General features: G+C 41.7%; 1 protein-coding gene across 4 annotated transcripts in view; it reads right to left on the bottom strand.

Moving 5' to 3' along the window:
• Window positions 1-4,408: 4,408 nt before the first annotated feature.
• kiz (kizuna centrosomal protein) overlaps window positions 4,409-25,391 on the bottom strand; it is a 27,569-nt gene continuing 6,586 nt past the window's right edge. For all 4 annotated transcript variants that reach the window (XM_069151877.1, XM_069151878.1, XM_069151879.1 and 1 more), the window contains 11 exons: window positions 24,024-24,645; window positions 23,643-23,883; window positions 19,353-19,472; window positions 18,513-18,677; window positions 17,238-17,388; window positions 15,090-15,243; window positions 14,586-14,648; window positions 13,153-13,242; window positions 12,593-12,662; window positions 5,430-5,476; window positions 4,409-4,721 (listed from right to left, as the gene is read on the bottom strand). In XM_069151877.1, the coding sequence (XP_069007978.1) occupies window positions 4,618-4,721; window positions 5,430-5,476; window positions 12,593-12,662; window positions 13,153-13,242; window positions 14,586-14,648; window positions 15,090-15,243; window positions 17,238-17,388; window positions 18,513-18,677; window positions 19,353-19,472; window positions 23,643-23,883; window positions 24,024-24,645 (1,827 nt within the window). In that variant the 3' untranslated portion in view covers window positions 4,409-4,617. The remainder of the gene's footprint in view (window positions 4,722-5,429; window positions 5,477-12,592; window positions 12,663-13,152; window positions 13,243-14,585; window positions 14,649-15,089; window positions 15,244-17,237; window positions 17,389-18,512; window positions 18,678-19,352; window positions 19,473-23,642; window positions 23,884-24,023; window positions 24,646-25,391) is intronic.

Below are 25,391 nucleotides of genomic sequence, written 5' to 3'. Positions count from 1 at the left end.
TTCAAAGCTTGAGCCAACGATGAAAAGATTTCTCACTTGAACCATATGTCTTCAGAAATGTCTCACGAAAAAAGAAAATAAGCTCAAGGAAAAACAGAATTGAAACATTCAGTAGTCTGACATTGCTTCGCACTGATGTTTTGTTTAGGTTTCCTTGCTATGACAATTGTGTTTTTAAGTTCATCTGAAAAGAAAATATGCTGCATTGCAGTCAAGCAGCTTCTGTGCCCTTTGGTTTCATATTGTACTGAGTAATGTTATTGTTATGCTGAAGCTGACGTGCTATTATTGCGATGAAGGACAACTGAGTCCAGATTTGATACCTTCACATTTGATAAAGAGACAAAACCTTGAGGTTTGTCATTTTATAAAAACACTCAAGAAACTGTGAAGAGTCCACACCCACCCATATATCTTTTAATCAGTTCAATTATTTGACAAGAGTATCAATCGTACTTTGTAATGCAGGCACAACAGGTGATGAATATCTGTAATTGGTTTTAATATGAGTGGACAAAGATCATCTCAAAACTAAGTGATGTCGACACTGTGGGCTGTGATTGCATGTCGTTTATCCTTAGCTTGTAAAACAAATACTGCCAGTGTTAATATGTCATGATAAAATGGCCTCACAAAGGTGAGTTCAACTGATCATCCGAAACAATAAGTCTTCTCTGAAACAGAACAAAACAAACAGTCCAAGCTGCAATTAAAACAATTCAGAGGCTGTTCCTGTTGTGCATGAATTGAGCACAGCAGAGTGATGGGGAAGCAATAACTTTCATAATTTAGTATTCCGAGTTATATTGATAGACATCAATATTGAACCAGCACCAGTATTGCACGTTGTGACCACTGGTATCGGCACGTCTGAGAAATTTGACCATAAACCTGAAACTTGAGAAAAGATTACAGAAAATGTTGTGTCAAATTATTGGGGAACAGAAAAAAGGCAATAAGCCAATTGTGGAGCGTAGGGGAGGTTGATATGGTGGCCCTGAAGGTCAAACGCAATTTTACAGAACACAAAAACCTTTCAACCACGGACCAAACATCTTGTTTGTGATTGGTGATTGAAGTTAGCCTGCTTGCCTCCCAAATACTGTTTCTGTACCGAGCCTCGACTACGTCAGACCGGAGAGTCGCTGATGATGTGACACTTCAGATGGAGCAGGCTACCGATCCCTCCGGCAGGGCTACCGATCCCTCCGGCAGGGCTACCGATCCCCCCGGCAGGGCTACCGATCCCCCCTGCAGGGCTACCGATCCCTCCGGCAGGGCTACCGATCCCCCCTGCAGGGCTACCGATCCCTCCGGCAGGGCTACCGATCCCCCCGGCAGGGCTACCGATCCCCCCGGCAGGGCTACCGATCCCCCCGGCAGGGCTACCGATCCCTCCTGCAGGGCTACCGATCCCTCCGGCAGGGCTACCGATCCCTCCGGCAGGGCTACCGATCCCCTCGGCAGGGCTACCGATCCCCTCGGCAGGGCTACCGATCCCCCCTGCAGGGCTACCGATCCCTCCGGCAGGGCTACCGATCCCTCCTGCAGGGCTACCGATCCCTCCTGCAGGGCTACCGATCCCTCCAGCAGGGCTACCGATCCCCTCGGCAGGGCTACCGATCCCTCCAGCAGGGCTACCGATCCCCTCGGCAGGGCTACCGATCCCCTCGGCAGGGCTACCGATCCCTCCAGCAGGGCTACCGATCCCCTCGGCAGGGCTACCGATCCCCTCGGCAGGGCTACCGATCCCTCCAGCAGGGCTACCGATCCCTCCTGCAGGGCTACCGATCCCCTCGGCAGGGCTACCGATCCCCCCTGCAGGGCTACCGATCCCCTCGGCAGGGCTACCGATCCCCTCGGCAGGGCTACCGATCCCCCCTGCAGGGCTACCGATCCCCTCGTCTCGGCTCGTTTCCTGTGCCCGTCACTAATATTAGCGTTGGGTGCAGGAAACAAAGCTAATGTTTACCTAGCCCCCATAGCCAGTCTAATCCATAACAGAAACATTAATCAGACATATGTATGGCATCATATTTATTATTCACCATAAACAGTCTGTACATTTGTGTGAGAAACTGGTTGCCATCGTTGCAGCAGAGGCCATATTCTCCCTGCATGGTTACTATGGACACACGCCAGGGTGTGGCTAAGCTAATATTAGCATCGTATCCTGCACTAATATTAGCTTTGGCCACATTGAATGTAGCGATGAAACAGGAGTGACACAGCGCCAGCTAGTGGCACAAAGCAGCAGATACCACAGCACCTGAAGTGTCATCTCATCAGCCACTTTACGGTTTCAGAGATTCTCCAGGTGACGTAGCGTCTCGACCCACAAAGTTTTAACAGGGTCAACGTCAGGATGCTGCAAGCGGATTGGCCGTGTTATGTCCAATCACATGCAACGTGGTTGGTCCCTCCCTTTCCGGTTTGTGAAATGTTTTTGTGTTTTCTGAAATGTTTTTGCGTTTGACTTTCAGGGCCACCGTAGGTTGAGGAGCTGTGATTGTTTTGTTGTGGGTGAAAATTTGGTGCATTTCCAACGTGCTGTGAGCGGGCACATTTCACGTTGAAGAACCTAAATACCTTCGCGCCACGGTTTGTGCTGACTGTTGTCCCTCAGACGCCACAGAACATCACAGTAGAACTCCAAGTTGACAGTTTGATGAATTCACAGCGCACAAACCCGCAAATGTCAAAGAAAACCACCAGCATGCTTTTGGTTGCGCTCCTGACTTGCGCCTTATTTGGTCTTTGACATCTTGCCACTTTTGAAATACAACTGTCACTCACTTCAACACTTCACCCGGCTCAATGCTATCTGAAGCATTTCAAGGCTCTCTGTTGCCAATCCTAATTTCAACACCAAGTTTGAAATTGCAAATATCCACAAACAAGTTGTCACAAAGCTGCTGCATGTAACAGGTGCTGATGTTGATCCAGTAATGTAACCTGGAAGGATTCAGTGACTTCTTCTCCTCAGGAACAACCTCAGAACCTTTTGATTACAATTTGTATACATATATGTTTATCATATACATATATATTTATTATATACATATATGATATACATATATGTATATCATATGTATATGATACTGGACAGAAGGCATTCCTGGATGGTCGAAAGATGCAAAGCCACAGAATTAATATCTTATTCTACATATAAGATTTCTAGCGAAAATAATATATTCAGATGTAACCTCTTGGTAATCTCCAACATTTTGAATAGTTACTCTAACTTAATTTCTCAGTAACTGTAAAACATTACAGTTACATTTGTTTTCAATTTAATGACATAGCATTTAACTAGTTACTCCACAAATACAGTTCATATTGTACCTGATAGCTCAAGTTAATTTGAGTTCATCCAAATGTGAATAAAATCTCAGAATTTTAAGATACAACCTGACAGCTGCTTTACGGACACTGTGACTCGACACACCTTTAAAAAGAACGAGCAGAATATCATCACCATCGTCTGTGTGGCACGGACTTCTTTATAAAAAATATTATTGTTAGTACACATTAGTACAATATAACTTCACTTCCACCATGAGCTATCTGTCGCACACAAGTATCTGTTGACATGCTCCTTAACATGGATATTATGTTGGGGAGCCTTTTAGCAAACTCCAAATTATTCTGCCACAGTCCTTTTTCTGTGGTGGGTCAGGGCTGTCTGGAGCCATTATTGGTAATGAATGTGGAGTCCTACTTTAAAAGGTTCAGGCGTGTAAAGTCACCTCAAGCTGACTAATGGAATCCTGCTGACACTGAATGCCAGGGACTTTCACCACATCCCAGAATGGCAGTTTTGGAAATTTACACTACAGACATAATGAACTATAAATGTAAACCTTGGGATGAAGCCTCCCACACAGCAGCTCTGAGTTATTAATAGATACAGAACATCCAACGTGCTGGAAAATCATAAATTGGAGAGGACTCCATTGTGTGGTTTCAGAAACAATTCTGCTACTTGTGACTCATTTGCACAATAGCACAGAGAAATGTAAACATGTCTTTATATTTCTGAGGCACAAGCACAGTTATTAAAGAAGCAGCTGTGAAAATATGAGTCGAGCGTTTGTCGGGAGGCTCTAAAATATTCAGAGTTTGTTACCGCTGCAACTCTTTGTGCCCTTGGAGACGGGCCTCTTCAGCGGGTTCACAGGTCACGCAGAAGCGTGCAGAGTGGCCATTGTGCTTTGTCATTTCACAGGTGACTCACATCACTACACTCGAGCCTGCTGGAGGTAGGGCACTCGGAGATGCTTGCAGCATTCAAAATGCATGATTTTCAGCCTAGTGCAAACAAATCGCTTTAAAAGATCAGTTTAATCTATTTCGAGCTGTTATTATGGGCTGGGAGAGTTGTTCAGATAAAGAGACTGAAGCAGGGTTAACATCAGCATGTTGGACAACTCTTCACATACTTTACCCAGCGTGAGAGCTGTCAACTTTATTATTTGTTTTACGATACAGCGTGCATACGATTTACAATGCAGACCACTAAAACAATGGTCAGGGGTGAATTACCTCAAGTCAATCTGCCTGATATGTTCCAGTGATATAATGTAGTGCATTAAAAAAAATATCTCGTTGATAAAGTCAGTCATAGAAGGCATCAGTGCCCTCGCCGTGTGTGTTGAAAGGTTGAGGACGCAAGGCTGCTTCAATCTCTGAGTTGCTGTCATCTGATTCCTCCCAGAAAGCTTTACAAGAAAAGTACAGAGAGCAAAATAAAAGATTACTTTATTCGAGCAATGTTCACTCCAGGCTTCAAATGGAGTGTTACTTATTACATCTTCAGCATAATTTCTTTATCCTGCCAGTTTCACACTGTCTTTATAAGCATGTCAAGATATGAAAACACTAAAGCAAAAGCTTACCTTGATTTTGATTTCACAATGAAAATCTTAACATTCTACACAATCAAACGTGTTAAATGTAGGTCATCTGCACTCAAGGCAATAAAATTGATATTTGCTGGTCTGATCACAGCTGTAAAAACTCATATTAATGTCCTAACATTTATTTGGCTATTCACCATCAGAATCTATGTTTTTACAAGGCAATATTTCAGGAAGTTTGATCAGACATGTAAAGGCACTGAATGTTCCCCTGAAACAGGACCGTTCTAGTTGTTTATTAGAGGCAGCAGTGCTCGCTTAAAACGAAGCCTTCCTTAACCTGCACTTGGCTTCAAGGTCATTTTATTTTCATTTACACATCCTCAAAAGGCACAGCTGCATTTACAGAGGAATTTCATCCAAAAAGTTAGTGTTTTTGTGAAGCTTAAATTTTGCAATATTTGAATACATGTTACCAGGAAACCTCTTTATGGTGATCTGTTTGGTGTAATTAACCTATTTTGACACCTAGTCGTTGCACCAAATTGAAATGACTTTGTCTATACTCACCTTTTGACTGTAGAACAGATTGAGCCTTTGAGTTTGTCTTCTCTCTCCTGGAAAACACAAAGAAAGTTAATAGCTTGTATGTTATTACCGTAGGCTGTCTTTGAGAAAGAACTACTTTTCTTTTATACAATAAAAACAGCTTGAAAAAAAGGCAGCTTATAATTGTTTTTAAAATATAAAACTGTTTATGAAATAAATTAATTTAGAATTTATTTGTTGTAACCAGTTAATGCACTAAACAAAAAATAGCCAGAGTTATATGACTGAGAATCTTCGAGAATAAAAACACAATGTTAATCTACTATGCAAATATTCTACAACTCCACAACAAACATGAACCAATGTAAAGACTCCCATTTTGTTCTGACGGGTGAGATTACACTCAGATAGTGCAGCAGAGGGAACTTCCTTGACTCCTGTTCTAATTGTGCCAAAGGACTTCCACAAGGCCCTCTTTATTCAAAAATAGTCCAAAGACAGGGTTGCCAGGTTCCCATAGCTCTGGTGATATCGCTATGTAAATGTGTGACCTCTGAAAAGGCTTTGATCTGCCTCAATGCATATGCAATAAGGCCCCCCTGATCCACTTTTAAAGGCCTCCTCTTTAATTTACATCATCACAGAGCCTATTCAAAACCCCACAATATATCCTCTTCATCTCCCAGGTTAGCCCAGATATCCATATGGCTCATTTAGTTGGACCTTCTATATTGGAGTTGTTTCTACACTTTCCTTGGAAGTAGGAAGAAATGATGCTGACTTTTAAAGCAGATGAGTTCCAGCAAACAGCAGTTGTGTAGCGTGTTCGTCCATCTGCATCAATTCAAACTCATGACCTCCCTGATCGTCACCCTCTCAACCAGCCTCATCTCCTCATCTCTCCCGCTGATAAATCTTGGCACATGTGACTGTACATTGAGTATAAGGAATAAATTACTCTGGCTGCATTCCAGTTGCCATCTTCTAAGCTATATGTTGCTGCCTCGCACCACTTAAGATGGAGCGAGAGGAAAAAAAGATGCATCTCCCATTCCTAACTGAGCAGATTGCTTTGCGCTATAAGCGTTCTCCCACAGAGCCGGAACCATCATTAGAACAGAACCTTTATATCCATATGCTGACAGGACTTTCAGGACATTTAGATGAGTCCTACATGTATTCAGACAGCGTACTGAACGACTGGCACTTACAATGCAGATGATGAATTCGGTGATGAGTAAAGTAAAACAACAACAGAAAAGAAAAGGAAGTAAAGATTCCAAAACAGATAATCAGTCTGCTTGTAAAAGTGAAGGTGCCGTGAAATAGAGGGTTCTGTTTGACAAAATGTGTGATTTTAGGAAACATATCTGTTGAAATACACACAATTTGTTGACTGAAGGGCACTGCAAATGGTATGTATTTTTCTGTATAGACTATTTTTAAATCCAAAATAATGGTAGGTGCCGTTTATGGTTTGTTATGTCTCTCTAGACTGTCATGTGTAGCAACAGCAAACGTGAGCTTTTCATTTACTTTACTTTTTGCCATAATAGTGTTAAAGGGTCATACACACGATTAGTAGATTAAAGGAAATAACATTATAGTCTCGGACTAGTTTTTGTTACTGTGCCACCTAAATAACGGCATATAAATGCTCTGTTTTAATATATACTTAACTCGTAAACATGTTTGTCTTTAGGCAATTCAAAGCCTGCAGATATATTCATTAGCGACAATACGAGTTTTCTTTCTGTCAAAGCTATCGCACAGAAGTCAAGATATGCAGACAGATTCTTGGACATGCAAATGATAGACACAGTGGGGAATATATACATTTCTATATCATAAAGGAAATCCATCTGCTATCCACATTCACCTTTTGAAACAGAATAAGAGATAAAGTACAACAAAACCACAGGGTGAGTGCATCCATTTACAACTGTTAGGCAACAGATCTCAACCAGACCCTGCAGCAGCAAAAATACAGCTATAATCTATACGATTACTTCCTCTCCTTTGCCACAATAATAGCTGCGGAGAGTAAATTGGGCTTTTCTTTTCTCCAACTTCCCCCTGGGATGGGAATGGTCTATCAGCTGTTCCACTTCAGCGAGGGACAGGACTGATTTCAAGACAGGGTTATTACCATAGAGAGCCCAGCCTGGATCTGACCTCACCAATCTAATATTCCGTTTCCATAAACATTTATGCCAGTTCATCTTCTGCTGAGTTTCCCTTAATTGAGGCAATGATCTGAATATGTAAGACTGGGCTGGCCAGTGTTTTACAAGCTCTGGTAGACAGAGGTGAATATAATGTGTAAAATGATGCAAATTACAGCTATTGTAATGTCCTTTTTTTTCCAGTGCTTCACTCATTCGCTTTCTCTGGCCTTTGCAATTGTTTCATATTGTTGTTTATCTCGTGTTTTAACAGCTTTTGTTTCTGCTATGCATAGCTGAGTTCACAAGGATTGTATGAGCTTTACACAAATAACACGGAGGTAGACAGAAAATATCAGCCTGGTCTGTCTCTGTCTATTTCTTTGATCAAATCTTTATTTTGTTTTGTATGTTTACAGCACAATGGTACTCTGCGCTGAGTTAAAGGTCCTAAATTTACATATTTTGGGATTATTTAAAAATCAAATTATTGTATGATTTCAGTCAGGGTATATAAATACCGTACAGGTTAGTAGTGTGGGGATACAAATTCACGTACCGGTTAATTTAATCAATAAAAACATTATACATAAACATGTTACCACATGTTTTACAAACAGAAATCAGTACCATTGTCCTGGAGTAAAGAAAAAGTGACACACTTCTTAAATATTGATGCAATGATCCGTTTACGGAAATGGAAGACAATCTGATGTCAGTTAAAAGTCCTTTGGAAACTATTCTTTACATTTTACTTCGTTAAAAACAGCTTCCTGTTTCTGTTTGAGGAGTTCTTCACTCTATCATTACGTATTTCCCTGTTAACAGTTAACAAACACAACAACTGCACGTTTCTGAAAAATACAGCTTTGGTAACTTCCTGTATTTGATCTGGTCAAATACGACCAGTCATGCTGAGATGTGCTGTATAAAACATTTTCAGTGAAAGCAGCACAGGAAGGAGTAAATAGAGAAAGGCTGTAGTCTGAACTGGATTTACTTCTGCATGCATTTTATAAGAATATAACCAGTGTTGTAGTTATACACAGACAAAACATTTCCACTATAGCACAATGACAATGACAGCTTCATATTGATTCTGCCTTCTCAAACTGCAGTTTAATTGTGATGCAAGATGAGGTCAAGCTTCTAGGAATCACTGAAGATGTATCTCACTTATAATCCTATTGTCACGTTGGGGAGTATGAGGACTGTCAGAGGAATAAATGCTTACCAAGCATTTAACACTGCCTTGCCAATAGCTAGCAAAACTGCTTTTATTTACACAGATTTTTTTAATCTCCTGCCACCCACACACATGCTAATAGCACAATAGCACTTTTGCGTGGCTGTGCTTGTCTAAAGGTAAAGGGAGACCCATCACCTCAACATTCCCATCAACTCCTACTCCCATCCCAGCTATGACCCTGCAGAAACATTGTTTAGGCTCCGTTTAGATGTACTCTAACAGGCCAGAACGGTAGCAGCATGGCAGCCCTCAGTGGGGGCAACAGTGAGAGGCAACCATGAGTGCATGGTGAGTGGGCGCTCTCTAACATGTGAGTGCTCTCTGCTGGCAATGAATTAGTACTGCAACTTAGAGGGTGAGCTACTGGACCAATGAATTCAACACAGCTCGCTCTCCTCCTGACTGGTGGCAGTTCAGTGGAGATGGCCGGTGGAGGGACGGCTGCAGCGCAAATCATTCAACTCATGTGACATGTATTTTTGGTGCACCATAATGTGTGCTGGCTTCTTCTACACACACACACACACACACACACACACACACACACAGAAACTCGAATGTGGAAAAAATAATAGGAAGTTACAATATAAACAAAAAAAAAAAGTACAGCCTAAAAATTAACCCATTTTTCAAACCAAAAATATTTTCTCCATCTTTTGTCTCTGTGCCTCGATCAGCCTACAAACAGGTTCAAACATAACAACACTTATTTCAGGAAAGTGATGTTCGCCCAGTTTGGCTTTATGGACTTGCACTAGGTTGTAAATAAATCCAAAAGGTAAATTAAGTTATCAGCATTAAAAATGAAAAAAATAAAACATAACAAGCCCCGTGTAGGACAGTGACCTCCTCTGGTTACAGTCTCTAAATGCTGCCTTCCTGTTTAGTCAGTTATTGACAAGGTTTTAATCTTATTCTTTGGTCTAAACTGAAGCCAGAGTTAAACAAATATATGTATTATATATATAAAAAAATGTTTTAAAAATACATGACAAGTTTGTTGTTTGGAGGAAATCTTCAATGTATGAATACTCAAATAAGTAGAGATTCTATGGATCCGATGCATTCAGCCTGACACTACTACGATATTATCCTATATTATATGATTGTTTATGTTGTCCTTAACTCTGATAGATTTTCGAACAGACGTTCTCCACCTTCCAGTATGGCTTTGTCCACCACGTCTCTCTGTCTCCCTCTATCTCCTGCTCTTTTATTTTACGTCGCCTCTCCTCTCAGCTCGTGTCCCCCTCACCCCTCCATCTCTCCTCCATGATTTTGACACTCTAAGTGATTTGAGGTCGAATGCTTGAGCACATCCTGTTGTCTAAAGCAAAAGTGTAAACCACTAATTGTTGAGTCAAGGTTTTTGTCAAGCAGCCACTATAGGCACAACAATCATCACACCGTCGGACGGCTCCAGGACTTTGTTTTGTGCATCTGTGTTCAAGCATTTTGTAGGATGAAAACAGGGCGGGAATGGGGGGAATAAAGAGGTATTAAAAATCCCAAAATGAAAATAAGAAAAGAGTGGCATCTGAAATGCCTACAGTAGAAAGGAGCACAATGATTCTTTGCACGAGAGGAAGCAGTGGCATGCACTCGCATACAAAGGCGAACAAGTGGTCTTTACATGGAGTGCAGCTGCTTATTAAGACTCACTCCTTCGTGCATTATTCCTTTCATCCCCACTCAACCACAAAGTGATTTTACTTTGCCACTCACAAAGACAGCAAAAGATTTCTAATGGACAAATCCTTAATAAATGTTGCAGATCAGTCGCTTCCCCACGAGTTATAATACAATAAACAGAACATTCCATAAAATTATCTAACTGAAAAACACAGAGAGAGGGAGGGGAAAAAGAATATGAAAGACCTCAATTCTCTAAAACTCCATAATAGTGAAATGAGCACATATAAATGTGTGAAGAGTATCTCTTTGCATCTTGTATAGACTGCATGTATTTAATCTGTAAAGCTTATTAAGGCCCTAGTCATTGCTATGCAAAGCAGCACCCAGTGCTTTTCTCTCCCTTTTCAGCCGAGTGCAGTGTTTGGCCAATAGGACTGGCCCCCCGCCTCTCATTCTGCATTCATAACATGCAACATTTGCACAATGTATCTCTCAAAGGCCCTGAATAGAAGGCCTTAATACTCATGTAAACAACTGCAAACCAATTACTTAATGAATCGGGCCCACACATAATGAGGAGCCTCACAAAGGGCTATAAATGCATTTTTTGCACCAAAGCCTCTGCTTTAAACTACAATCCCTCTGCTGTAGTCTGGGCTTAACTGGCAAATCATAATTATTGTCTAAGACAACAGAGAGGAAGCCATTTTTTGTATTTTGAGTCCAGCTCCATCCTCCTTTTGAAGTCACTCATCAGCTCGCTGACAAAATAAGGCAAATAATTAACAAGTAGGACGGGGGGGGGGGGGGGGGGGGGGATACAGGAAGACAGACAGGAAGAGGGGCAGAGAGATGGAGAAAGGGCAAGAGAGCGAGAGAGAGTGAGACGCAATAAGAAAGGAGAGAAACGGGAAGAGAGCATGCTGCAGTGTTATACCTCTGCTGAAGAGCTTCCAGACCACTTGTGGAAGCAATAAAGCGCAAGAAGTGACTGTGGTAAGTGGGATGCTTAAATCGAAGCGTTGAGGAGAAATGGAGACAAGACGGGGGAAATTGTTGTATGACCAAAGAGAAGATGACGATGGGGGTGTGCAGATCTCGGTGCTGCTTCCTTCCCATCTCTAATGACATTACAGTGTCAGGCATGCAGAACTGCTCATTTGTCAAATTCTACTTACATACACAACTGGTCTCATCACTGCTGACTGCATTCTGTGTTTTCTGTCTTAATTCTTGTTCTGCAAATTTTGTTTAATCACAGATATCGCGGGCTTCCCATGCACATTAATGACAGGGAGACGAGCACCATCTGAGAGGGTCTGGGCCCAAAATTGGCTCATGTTTATTAAAGAGATTGGTCACTGGGCCTAGCACCAGCACACATCAGCAGCTATGAGGACCACAATAGAGCCAGGCCATTAGGCCCTTCCCTGGGCTAATAGGCAGACTGGGAGCGCCTGCTTGCCAGGCCAGGGAGATGCAGACTTCAGCCCTGGTGTCAGCGTGGTGCCCAGTAATCACATGAAATCAGAGAAGATTATTCCTCATAACGTTTACCCAGCCATTACCACAGCCCAAATGGGTTCACAGTGAAGAGGTGCTCTGAGGACCTGACATGCAATTGCAGATTTGATGAAGTCGCGTTGATATTCAAATGTAACTGTGATGGTGTTGGCTTCTACCAAGCTATTTATCATTAGATGTTCTTTTCCTGCCCACTTAGAGCTCTGATTTGAGCAGCCTAAATATGTTTCAAGGGTGAAAAATGAAATGACATTAGTCCTTGTCAACACTTGAGTCCCCTACTTCCAAAACAGTTGTCTCTGATTCTCTTCTTGACATGATCTGTTTGCATTCTGACAACAAGCCTGAAGACAGACAGATTATGGCTCCAATTTAATTTTGTGGTGGCCGATTTGCTTTTGAATTCTAAAACCTGGTTGAACCCAGCAAACAGTGAGTGAGAGGGGCTTTAGGGGCCTTTTGTCTTTGTAAGCGAGTTAATGGGTGGCGCCCCCTTGATCTTATGGAAATGAACAGGGAATTATGAGAGCAGCCATGCAAATGTACATCAACCACTTTGGTGTCTGGTGGCCCATTTCCTGTGGCCCGTTGAATAATAACAATGTTCTTACCGAGGGTAAGGGTCTTGATGTGAGGAGCGTTTGGCCCTCCCCAGGTCCTCTTCATGGCCATGATTTATTCCTTAAAAGAGCAAACAGGGCCAGATAAAACCATTTGATTTCTTGATTGATCTCCTCACAAGCTAATTTACCGTGCATATTTATACAGAAACTTATGATGAGGCTAATGAGAAGCCATGGGAGAGTTTCTCAACCTTGATATGTGCACATGGTGTGAAGACTGATATTTATATAAAACGTAAATATATATATTTTTGAATATCCACTTGGAAGTCCTTCCATGCATGGTGAATATGTCAGAGCAAGAAATCACATGATGAGTTGAACTCTTTAACTACTGAGAAGGTTTTAGGAGCTAAATATTAAGTAGTGAGCCAGAAATGGTTGAGAGAACTTGGACTAATAGCTTTGGGCTTTGGCAGTAATTTAGCTTATATCTGTGGATACAACAAATATGGATTTTCTATGGTGTCTTTATGTGTTCACTGGTAACCAATAATTGGGCTCCAGTTGCTCGCTACTTGGCCGGTAGAGTGGAGCGCATCTCTTACCTGAGAGCTCATCCTCCTCCTCCTCCTCTTCAGAACTCTGTAGCCGTTCCTGCATGGCTGATTGTTTAAGTAACCGATATGCTTTTGTCTCTATTTAAGGACACACACAAACATACACACAGGCACAGACACACACAAAGTCACTCAAATATTTACTTAAAACCCGGGTTTCCAACTTTCAGAGGTTTCAGTGTTTGATGAGCCAACACGCTTCAGTAGTCCGATTTTTGGTCTCAGTGCCGAACAAAGTGAGTGAAAACACTGCGCTCAATCTGCTAAGCTGTTGATTCAAGCATACAGTATGTAGTAACAGTTTCCATGAGACAGCAATCAACATCCCACATTATCTCAACATCCCTCACCAGCAAGGCAATGATTGATTTTCTGTTTAAAAAAACCCACTCGTAATTACCTTCCAGCTCACTAAAATAGGTATCATATTTGAGTGGAGCACAGAGACTGCACTGGCAAAAATCAACAGAGCAGAAGTACATAATAATGAGCTGTTGTCTCAATGATGCTGTAAAAAGTGCACATACCAAGTCAAAGGATAGTGTTAAACTGTGATCTTCTGTGACTGTAAGTGTTAACATCTTTAACTTGGTTTCAGAATAAGAAATACTGCTTTTAATTATTTTATAAAAAACATATGATGTTTGCGGTGCACAGCAATCCCCACTGTTATTCCACGCACAGCACATTATACAGCCACTGCTTTAACATTCAGTCACAAACCCCACCAGGTCTACAGATGCGCATGTCTTAGCAATTACTATCAGGTCCAAGGTCACGGTATTTGATTGTGACATTGATGTCGTTCAGCACAGCTAAACCCTTTCCTTGCAAAATCTTTAGTCATGTTTTTTTTTTTTTACTTGGTTATAACTCTTTTGATTAAGTGTAGCGTTTGGAAACTGGACTCATTTTGCTGGCTGTGCACCTCAGGGATGCAGAAACATGAAACACCCAGTAGGAAATCCGATAGCCAAGGGTAATATAGGATTGCTTTACATTTCAGAGGTGTAGCTGAGGGACGGGCACACCAACTGCTTACAGGATGCCGTCACATCTAGTATTTTTCAAGTCCAGCCTTGCCAGAGCATTGTTTGGAAGATAATGAGAACCGATGACAGATCTTTTGCGCTTCCCACCCTGGCGCCCTGACAATTAAAGCAGTCGCATTATGCTGGGCCAGCAAATTATCAATTTTGCTGGAATGCCTCAGACCAGGCTGAAAACACGGTTAGTGTTTTCTCTGAGATAATTAGAGAGAACTAGCACAGCTCTTCAGGTGGGACTTTGACCCTGGATTCACCTTGATCATCCTGCCTCAGCCATTGTGTAAAAGAGCCCATTATTCACTGCAGTGGGAAGAAAACAAACCACAACATAAGGACAGTGTGAATGCTGGGGCACCGGCAATGCCTTTTTACCTCTAATAGGACCACTTTCCACCGGGCTTTCGTCCTGGCTGTCCTCTTCAGTACTTTGTAGTTCTGTAAGAAAGGGAAGCGCATAGTGAGAAGCAATGGCAGGGAGGAAGGGAGTCTCGGGAGAGAAATGGGAATGGGGCTCTTTCTTCGGCTCTGAATAGAAGGCTGTATGAAAACTGGGCTGTGAGGGATTTATAAAAAAGCTCTGTGGTGAAATTGATTTCTTTCATAAAAGGGAAGTTTTAGTTCTCTGCAGAGGTGGTTTGCAAGAAAATAGCAATAGTCTAAATTTCTTCCTATTAATGGTCTTGAAACATACAGTACTGTTACTTTTTTTTTTTTAATATATATTTTAAATGTTTGTAGGAATATTAGCTATCATAACAAAATGCAGCCAAGTCTCCAGAACTAATAACCAAAACCCAGCATTAAATATTATTAGTATTATCAGTGTAATTATAATTCACCATTCCTAGTGTAATCAGAATAACATTCTTCAGTCACCTTGGATCTGTTGCTTCTGTGCCGGCCCGGCAGGCTTCGGACCATCAGCCAGGAGGGAAGAAGGACCACACAAAGAAGATAAGTCACTCTCGTCCTCTGCTGAGGGGCACTCCTCACTGGACCGGGACAGAAGTGTCCTCAGCAACACTTTGGCCTGTGAGCAGCACAAATTAAAACCACACTCTTAATTGTTCTCATTTTGTGAAGGAAGTGTCAAATTGAACTCTCGCCGATTAGCCAAGTCATTTACTTTGGCCATGGCTGCTCTCACAGAGGTGCCGCTGTAATGCCTGTTCAAACGCCAAGAGAAAATAACTTCAAATTCTCTCACTCGTTTAACTAAAAAAAGATTATTTCGCGCACTTTCGCTCCCGCTCTCCCTCTCAATCACACTTTTTTCCCCTCTTCTCATCCATGAGATTAGAGAACTGCCTAAAGAATGCAATCACCCTGGCGTTAATGTGCAACACGTTCCAGATATCTTCCCTCTTGGCTGAGAGGATTGAGACAAACTACTCTCTTCCTCCCTCTCCAGCTCATTTTTATCTCTGTGGAGATGAGGATACACAATTAAGAAGAGCTGTTCCGGGAGATGAGGAGCAGGGAGATGCCACACACCGATTTCCTTTCTCTCCTTTTTCCCTCCCCCGTATCAAATCCTGCCATCATCATCTCTCTTTTGTGATCAAAGACTGCCTCTCAGCCTCAGATGGCCATTTGCAACTTTTAATGAGCGTTAATATGGAGGGGATGATCAGGAGGATTTTGACAGTTACAAACTTTAAGTACAATGTAAGTTGTTATCAGTAGGTCACAGTGAAGATTGACAATGTACACGCTTTCATTTTCTGAGAGGGGAAAAGACGCAAACACATGCCAATCTGAGTTTGCCACATGGTATTTGATGCTGCTGCACAATAAAAACTGTCTCGATCCTTGTCCCCGATATCCCTTTTTATTCCTTTTTTTAGATTTTGTCAAATGTAACGTGGGTTGAGGGCTCTCGCAGACCCACAGCATTTTAAATATCAATGAATGCAACTGTTAGCACTTGAATATTCAAAGGGCCTCTTTGAGTGTGTGCATGCGAGCTGCATGCTCCCATTTGTCGGAGTAGCCAGGCTGTGGCAAGACGTGAATGGAAATTTCTGTTTGCTCTTGTGTGTGGAGAGTAAGCTGTTGTACGAGTGGACAGAGAGGAGAGAGAGGCATAAAGGGAGAGATGGAGAAATAGAGGAAGGGAGAGAGAAATAGATGGAGTCAGAGTGAGAGAGATAAAGGGAGAAAAATATTTTTACTCAGGCTTTTCCTGATGCACTTGGATACAATGATGTAGATGGCAGAGCCCCTCTTCCTTTTGTCAGTTCATATTTTCCAGAGGCTCTACAGTTTCCCTCTTTGCTGCTCTCATTGCATCTGGGACACTGCAGCAAGATATCCAAGCCACAAGAACCCCCACAAGATCAATCCGCAAAAATTAACAACACAAAAAACCTGCATGTGCACATGATCATTCCTGCAGACAGAAGGGTCCACGGTGAGATTGCTGACATATCTCTTGACATCATCTTTGGGCTCTGAGTGGGAATATTCTTTGTATTTTCTTTCTTTGTTTAATTGAGCATGATCTGGTCAAGGTCAATGAGTGGGAAATTTAGAATAATCTCATTGAGGAGAAGTTCCACATTCAATCGGACCCAGCTGATGGCTATACTTTTGGCTAATACTAAATTAAAAGCAAGTGTTTCTGAGATGAATACGCCACACGAGATGAAAGAAGCCACGCTCAGGCTGTAATTTGCGATTACTGCATGGGTCAGGTTTTCCCTTCTGTCTAGGTCAACGTGTGGAGCAATCTGATGAGAGAGAAGCCGGGCTTGGTTTCAAGCACAGGACACAAAGAGGTCATTCAGTACCAACTACACCGCTCTCCAAAAAAAAAAAAAAGAAACACGCAAAGAAACAAGTAAAAAAAACAAAAAAAAACTAAAACAATAGTACACAGTAATTGGTGTGTGTTATTATCTGCTTCCTTTTGGCACTGGGTGTCGGTGGATGCAAGCGTGTGTGTGTGTGTGTGTGTGTGTGTGTGTGTGTGTGTGTGTGTGTGTGTGTGTGTCGTGGCAGTGTATGTGCCTTCGACGCTACCTGGTGGCTGTAGGTGGCATGACGCTCCAGTAGGAGCGGCGTGAACAGTTGGACCAGGCGCTCAGCGCTGAGCACACGGCGCTCCTTGAGCACAAGGGCGTGCTTGAACCAGCGATCCCACAGCCGAGCAGCATTAGGAGGGAGGCTGGCGCTGTGGTGGGGGTGGGGGCGGGATTGGAGAGAAAGAGAGGCTTTCTTATTGAATACACAGGAGGAATATGTAAATAAGTCATAATTATACCTCCATACAGTGACAGATTATTTGATTATCAAGAAATTTGAGGAAGATGAGAAATTTGAAGGAAGCAACTAAAATATAATGTATTTATATTTTCCAAAAAGCATTCTGAAAAAGCTGCTTTCTGTACCGTCTCTGAACCATTTAGAAGATATGGATTACTAATGAATTCCAGTTAACACTGAACAGACACAGAGAGCAATATAGCTTCAGGTTGAAAAACTGGATAAAAGGTCAAGGTCAGCCAACCGGCATCTCCAGAGGAAAAAGAGGGACACTGCTCGATGTGCTTCTTTGAATTGAGTATATAGGAGGAAAGGGCTGAGTGAAATCAATAGAGTAGTGAAGCAGAGCATGGATTTGGCTCGGAGTATACCGACTCATTATCCAACGGACTGGAAGTAGCAGATAGGGCATTTTAATTTACTCATGACATTCACCCGTGCAGTGTTACCATATGAGGTGACATCAAAGATGACCTTCTACATTTGTGGACAAGGGAGACTGTATCAAATGGTAGCGTGCAATATCTTAGTGACGGCTGTGCGTGGAGAAAAATAAATAAATACAACGCACACGCAGCTATCCACACTCTGAAAAGTGGAATTCACCTTTACTGTAAATCTGTTCACTTTCTCTATGAAAAGAAGAGACATTTCTATTGAACTCCATCTTTCAGAGCACTGATATTTGTGCTCTGCATTACTCAATAACACATGCTTTATTACACAGCACCCCTCAAACAATATTTCATTATGTCACTATGTTTAATAGGATGTATAGTGTTCTAAACAGCATGTCAGACATTGCAGTTTGTTAGAAATGTAACATAATCCAAAGGAATTAAGTAAAAAAAAATTAAAACACGAAATGACTAAAGTAGCTTTACACAAATAACCAACCTGATTATGTCATTATGATTCTTTTTACAATCACATTAAGCTGGGAAAAAAAAATAACACAAATACACAACTACAGAAAAGAAAAAAAAAAAAGCCACTAATGTTAGTTTTTGACATTGGAACTAGGACTCCTACCTTATTTCATTAGGTTCAGTGCTGGACTGATGAGCACTCACTAGATCCTGTGGTAGCAGGCAGCCCTTTTCTGTGCTCCATGACAACCTCTGAAGCCCACGAAGGACGACTGCTCCGCATGCTTCAAGGTCCTCGTCAGTCAAGCCCGCTCCATCGGCACAAAGGCTGCTCAATATATAGAGAACAGTCAGATATTGCTATGTAGCCCTGTGCTCAACCTGCAGGTCAGAAGTACATGAAGTACATCCAACAGCTGCTGACACTTCACGCACATATACACACACTATATAAGTATCGTCATACACATCAATGTGCCTACACACAAGCTCACATAATATCACAGCAAACTATCCGTTATACAGAGGGTCATGACAAAAAAATGATCACTCTCTTTTTCACTGAAGATGTTATTGACATCATAACGTTGGCACGGCTGGAGATAAGTATATCCCGGATTTAAGTGAGAAGGCGTTCCTTTGCTAGATATTTATCCATACTCCAGTTATGGTAAATTAAACACGCTATGAAATAAAAAATGCTTTTGAAAAATAAGCCAACCTTAATGAAACGCTCTCCATCCTCTATCTCCCTGACTCCCAATAACAATTCAATAGGATGGTTGCTATTACAATCCCATGTGTTTGAAAACCCCTCAGAAATAAAGATGCATGCATGGTGATGATGGCACTTCAACTAACGTGAGAGCCCTTGGCAGAAGGATAATATGTTTTCCTCATCTGCACAAACTCCTCCATGGCCATTAAATAAATATACATGGTATTTAATTTAGACACGGAGGGATAAGATTGTAAAGTTTGTAAGAATACAGGAAGTGTGTACCTGATAATTCTCATAAGTTGTCTTCCATCAATTAAATAATCCCTGTACACACTGGTGTGTTCACTGTGGACTCGTCCTTCAATGTTGTCTAGCAGACTGAAGAGTCCTTCCTGGGAGAGACTGAAATAAACATTACCCATTAAAGTGGCACACAACCGAGTCCTGGTCCATCATGTGATACCAGCAACATAGACGTCATTTTAAAACACTTGAAGGGCGAAGTTGGTCTGCTGAGTTCAGTTCAAATGGTTAAAGTGTTTATCACCCTCTGCACCAATCAAATGTGGTGTCCTAAAAGGTTCAATTCTAGGATCTCTTCTATTGTCATTATACATGCTTTCCCTTCACTTAAATAATAAAATATAAAATATTTAACTGTCAAGATGACATCAACTGCTAGATGGAGAAACTTCCAACAACTAAAAAAAAAAAAAAAAAAAAAAAAAAAAAAAAGAAAAGAAAAGACTATAGTAATTAAATGTAGCCCACCTAGCTCTGTCACCAGCCCAGGTAATGCACTGGGTGCCCTGTCTGCAAATTTGCACAATGTAGTGAAAGAAGATTGTGTATTCTTTGACACTTCTTTGGATTTTAATAAACGAGTCAGAGGTGTAGCGAAGGGCAGCTTTTATCAGCCCTGAACCATATAAACCAAATAAAGCTGTTTTTCTCTCATAAGGACATGGAACCAGTTATGCATGCTTTTATCACCTCTCGGCTGGACTAGTCATCGCCTGTGCTTGGCTGGCCCACACATCCACGACTACAAATAATCAGAATACAGCTGCTAGACTTTTCACTACAACAAAGAAAAAACACATCACTCCTATTCTGGCTGGTTACCAGTAAAATATAGAATTGATGTGAAAATGTTTCCATTTGTCTTTAAAGCTCTCAATAGATTAGTACCGCAATACATTACTGGTCTGCTAATTCCATATTGTGCCCCCAGGTCACTCAGGTAATCCTCACAACAAGTTCTCTCAGATTACTACTCGCGCTTCAAAACCAGAGGTGACTGAGCTCCTTCGATTGCTTTCCCCTAAGCTCTGGAATAGTTCAACATCAAGACCGAGTCCACAATAAATTTAAATATTTGGCCTGTGAATGCTCCATGTTTTTTGACAGACCCACTCTTAATTAATCTTTAACATTCTTTTATTGTATTTTAATCTATTGTTGGTTTTGATTCAATTCCTTTTATTTTCTATTTAGATTTTTGACTATCTGTATTCTTGCTTTTACTCCTCATTCCTTTTAGACATAATTACTTGAATTGATAATTCCTCAACCTCAACTAGAGAGCCCTTTCGGTCAACTCGTGTTGTTTTTAAATGTTCTATACAAATAAAGGTGACGTGAAAACAAATAAAAATGAGGGTGATGTGATCGATAGGCCTGCTATTTGTAAGAAAAAAATAAAATCTTTGATGTATTTTTGGGGAAAATGTCTTTTCTGCTGGACAATCCCATCATTAAAATGCTACTGCAACAATACAGGATTTCAACGGTTCACTGTCAGCTGATGGTGTCATATCTAATAACATGCTGCATGACAAAGATGGCAGTCAAAACAAGAACTTGTAGATGTATCCTTCTGCTGCTGATATAAAAATTATATACAATCATTTAGCAAAATCATGTTAATAACTAATTTGATAATGGAATTGAACAGTCATGGAAAATACTGACAATTTACACTGCCACTATCTCACACTTAAAGTGTGGAAAATGGTTCCAAAAAAAGAGGGGCCTCTGAATTTCTTTTGGTGAGAGATTTACACTTTAATCTGGTCCTGTGTGAGGCTGCAAAATGAGAAATGGATGCCTAATGCATGTGGATATTGAGAATCCATCTCTTTCTTGAGCATTAAGCTCTGGGTGGCCCTCATTGAATTCTCCCAGAAACCCCAAGCCGAGAGATCCTGAGCCCCCTCACATAAAAAGAGGCCAAAAAGAATTTATGACAATCTGTAATGGGCTCTTGGGTTAGGGGTCAGCAAACAATTGCTCCCTCTTTTTTGCAGGTTGTTTCCTGGTAACATCCTGATTAAGCTGGCAGCTTGAATTATATCCATGACATTCTGTAGTGTGCAATCCATCTGTGCCAAGTCCTCTTCAGTGTGGCTGAAGCAGAATAGGCAAAAACTGTCTTTTTTTCTCTTTCCCTTATCGTCAGCGTGGGCTTGCAATAGTCATCTTTCTCTTTCCACTTTATTTATCAATGCTCTTCAAAAAGAGACCTTTAGAGAGGGCGAAAGTGAATTAGTTGTGTTTTTCTGCACACCTCTCTCTCTATTTGTATTGTTGCCAGCTTTCATGTCAAAGTCTATAACCTCACTTTAGATGCTGCTGTTGTCCGCATGTCGGCATCGTCAGGAGCATATTGTTAGCCAGGAGGAAGAGGTCAGCCTCTCTGCAGGAATATTGCTCTGCGGCGTACAGTACTGACTCGGAGGTGATTTACCACACAGAACGGCCTCACCATTGAGTGATTGGTGTCAGGGGAATCTCACCGTGCTGCCAGACAGCAAGTGTAACACACAAAGGAATCCAAAAATAAAACCTAAAGTAGTAACAACACACCGAGTGCTGTGATGTCTGACTGCATTTTTTTCATTCGCACCACCACACTGTCAGCATTCAGTTTAAAGAGTACATGTCAACATGAACAGCCATAATGACACTAGAATTTAAACCAGAAAAAAAAACATTAGTGAGGAATGTATTAAAAAATGATAATGCCTCAAAGACATTGCAATTATATTCCTTTTAGTCCTATACTGTTTACACTCTACCTCAATAGCTGGACCAGATTTTTAAGAACCCAACCCTAACTGTGTATGACATGCTGTCACCAACCAAGCAGAAGCATCATGCAGTGCAGACAGATTGTAGAGCAGCACATGGAGAGGCCATTATGATGCCTCTTTAAGAACCTGGACGAAATTTCAGTCTCACTTGCCCAAGCCACACTGGAGGAGAAATATAATGGGATAATCTAATGAATTGGTCATGCTTGTTTTTCCTGACTGTGAGCTGAATGGAGGGAGCGATATAAACTCTAACCTTAAGAGAGAGAGGGAGAGAGTTAGAGAGGGAGAGGACAGAGACTGGATGCTCTCTAAGCTTCACATCAAAGCCCCTGATTTTCTCCTCATATACACAAGCTCTCCGTATTAACAATGAAAACTGCATCCCGACCATCGTCTCCCCGGCGCAGGCTAACAGCAGTTCCTCTTGGCGTCACACTATTAACAGTATCGTCGACCCCACATAAAATCAGTCAGGCACCAACGAATATGCTACGCTCTCAGACAGAGAATATAATACGAAACAAAAACTAAAGCAAATCTTGAAATAAAGCCTTTCATACTCAATAATTCTGAGACTGGTTCTTTGTATTTGTGATTACAGGATGAGAATGCGTTTGTACTAAATAACATTTGTGTGAGCATATGAGCAACTGGGTAGTTTATAAAGCATATAGTATGAAACAAACATAATATAACTCGTAATGTCACCCAAGGACAAAAACAACACAAAAATTAAACACTGGGTTGGTCTATCAGAATATGATCAAGAAAAACCTGCACAGAAAATACAGTTCTTTTTTGTTTTTAAGAGCATAAGAGTTCCTGCTCATAAAATAGTATATTGTGGGGAAACTGCAGAGACTCTGGGCACAAACATTCACATGGGATTTTGTGTGGCTCTAACCCCATCCAAAATGATCCTTCAACTCAGAGGCCATCATCACGCTAAGGATTTGTGGCTGTAAGTGCTGTCCACATGCCCACCCTCCAGAACACTCTATGGTGCCACAAATTTCCTCCTCCACTGGGGGACTTCCTGAGGTCTCTCAGGCAGAAAATTGCTCTGTTACAGCATTATCTTGGATTATGGCAATATTGTTGGTGACAGGTCCTGAGCTCTCCCTATAAGATGCATCACTGCCACCACCGCCACAGCTGCTGCTGGACTACTGAGAGCACCGTAGCATGGACCGTGACTCCCACAATCCTCTCTGTCAGCCTGAGATGTGATGGTGGCAAGGAGGACTGTACAGTGTCTTCACCCTCTATCATTACCAGCCCTCTGTGGTTCAGCATGGCCATGCAGAACATTCTTCTTTCTTAGCTTGCTTAGCTTTAAATTTTGGAGGGGAAAATACTGACTGCATTGTGCACATTTAAGAACAAAATGTGTCATAAAAATGTTAGTGTTTCTCTCAACTGACCTTCTTTGGAAATTCCCGACAACAGAGTACAATCGTCATACATAGTTTACCTTTCCAAGGTCACCAGTGGAGCTGAGGACTCCTTGTTTAACTGAGGTGCGTTCTTGGACCGATCAGAGCGAAGGGATGATTCAGGACTGTATTGATTGTGATCATCACTCCCGTCAAGTGCCACGCCCTGTGGTAGATCCTCCTCCAGCTCAGATTGTGTCAGAGAAATTGTCAGGTCACTCGCACTGCTCTCTGACAACTGCACATCAGAACTTAGTGTACTGACACACTCAGATTTACCTGAATGTAAACACCAAATAGCATCACTTGGCTTATTTAAAATCTTCCAAAAGGCAAAATAAAGTGCTTTAACCTTAAAATTTCAGTAAAGATCATAAAAAGGTATTACAAGGTGGTAAATACGAGATATCACTCCAAACCTGGTGTCTCTTGAGCTTCTTTTCCAAAAGCGGTTTCAGGTATCAAATGGCCGAGACCTCTCTCTTTATCTCCCATTAAGTGCGGCTCATGAGCCTCCTCTTGGGAGTCAGTGTGTTCTGCGGCAGAATTCTTCGCCCTCGCGGGGCGACTGCTGCTGGTAGATGGATTCTTCTCAGACCCCGTCAAGGTCACCAGAGGTGAAGGTGAAGGTTCTTGTTCATCATCACTTCCAAAAGCCACATTGCCAGCTGCGCCTGTTAAGGCACGAACAGATGGGAGCAGCCCCGTCGTTCTTTCATGTTTGTCACTCAAATTACAGCCGTCGGGGGAATCGTTTGAGCCTGAAATGTCATCTGATAAATGTGCTCGCTTGCTGGCAGCGTCCTCTTCGCCAACTCTGAAGTCCTTCAAAAGGCCACTTGGTAGACGTTCGCGGGAGTGCATGCTGCGATTGGGTGAACGATGCAATGCTTGGTGTGAGTGTACACTTGTGGTGCCAGCTTCAGCGTCAGAGCCTCTGGAGGTCTGGTGGCCCATAAAAATGTTCACTGGTGTTTGTGTAAAATCCTGAGCTGGGTGAGAGAGGTAGCCGTCCCGGTGCTGTCTGTGCACAGCTTCAACCTGCACGCATCAACAAAAAAATTTAAATACATTCATTTTAGCAACTGAACTTTTCATTACGTCGTAATAATTAGATTTGTGTAACCATGACCATGGCTCGTCCAAGTTTTACATTTCTTGCTTGCGTTAAATAAGTGTTATTTTGAAAGAAAATAATCTCAAGTATGCTAACTATCCCCTTTACACTTTTGAATAAGTGTCACTTATTTGGGCCAAGGTCAGAATTCTTTTCACAACATTCTTCAGAAGAATGTCTCGGGATCAATGTTTTAACTTTTAATCTTATTAGAAATCCTTTAGACAAGTTTTGATTCATGTCTGCAATGTCACCAAGGGGGGGAGAGAGAGAAGCAAAAAAGCCTCCCTCCAAACATAATAACAAAAAGCATGGCTTCTGTTTCTTTTCTGATAAGCGTCTTAAATACCAAACAGTTAGCTGCTTAATAACATTCACTGTAAACCATGCAGCCTGCCCAGCAGATCCACAAAGTAGGTAAAAAAAGAGGAAAAGTTAATTTCTTGGCTGAGTGATTCCATCGGTAGCTGCAGGGCAAAGTAGAAAGTGTTTCACTAAAGTAGCAATTGATTCTTCTATCAATCTGCGGCACGCGTGTGCTCTTCCAAGGAATGTATTAAATATGAAAATCATATCCCGTTATCATCTGTCTCCAGCTTTCAGCCCGGTAAGCTTCCCTTAATGAATGCTGCAGCCTGAGGGACATGCACACTGCCAGCCAATGGCTTGT

This window comes from Embiotoca jacksoni, unplaced genomic scaffold (assembly GCF_022577435.1).
Source record: "Embiotoca jacksoni isolate LCO1_2020_lvr unplaced genomic scaffold, fEmbJac1.0.p SCAF_18, whole genome shotgun sequence".
In the NCBI taxonomy this organism is placed as follows: domain Eukaryota; kingdom Metazoa; phylum Chordata; class Actinopteri; family Embiotocidae; genus Embiotoca; species Embiotoca jacksoni.
This window is presented reverse-complemented; position numbering and strand designations above follow the sequence as displayed.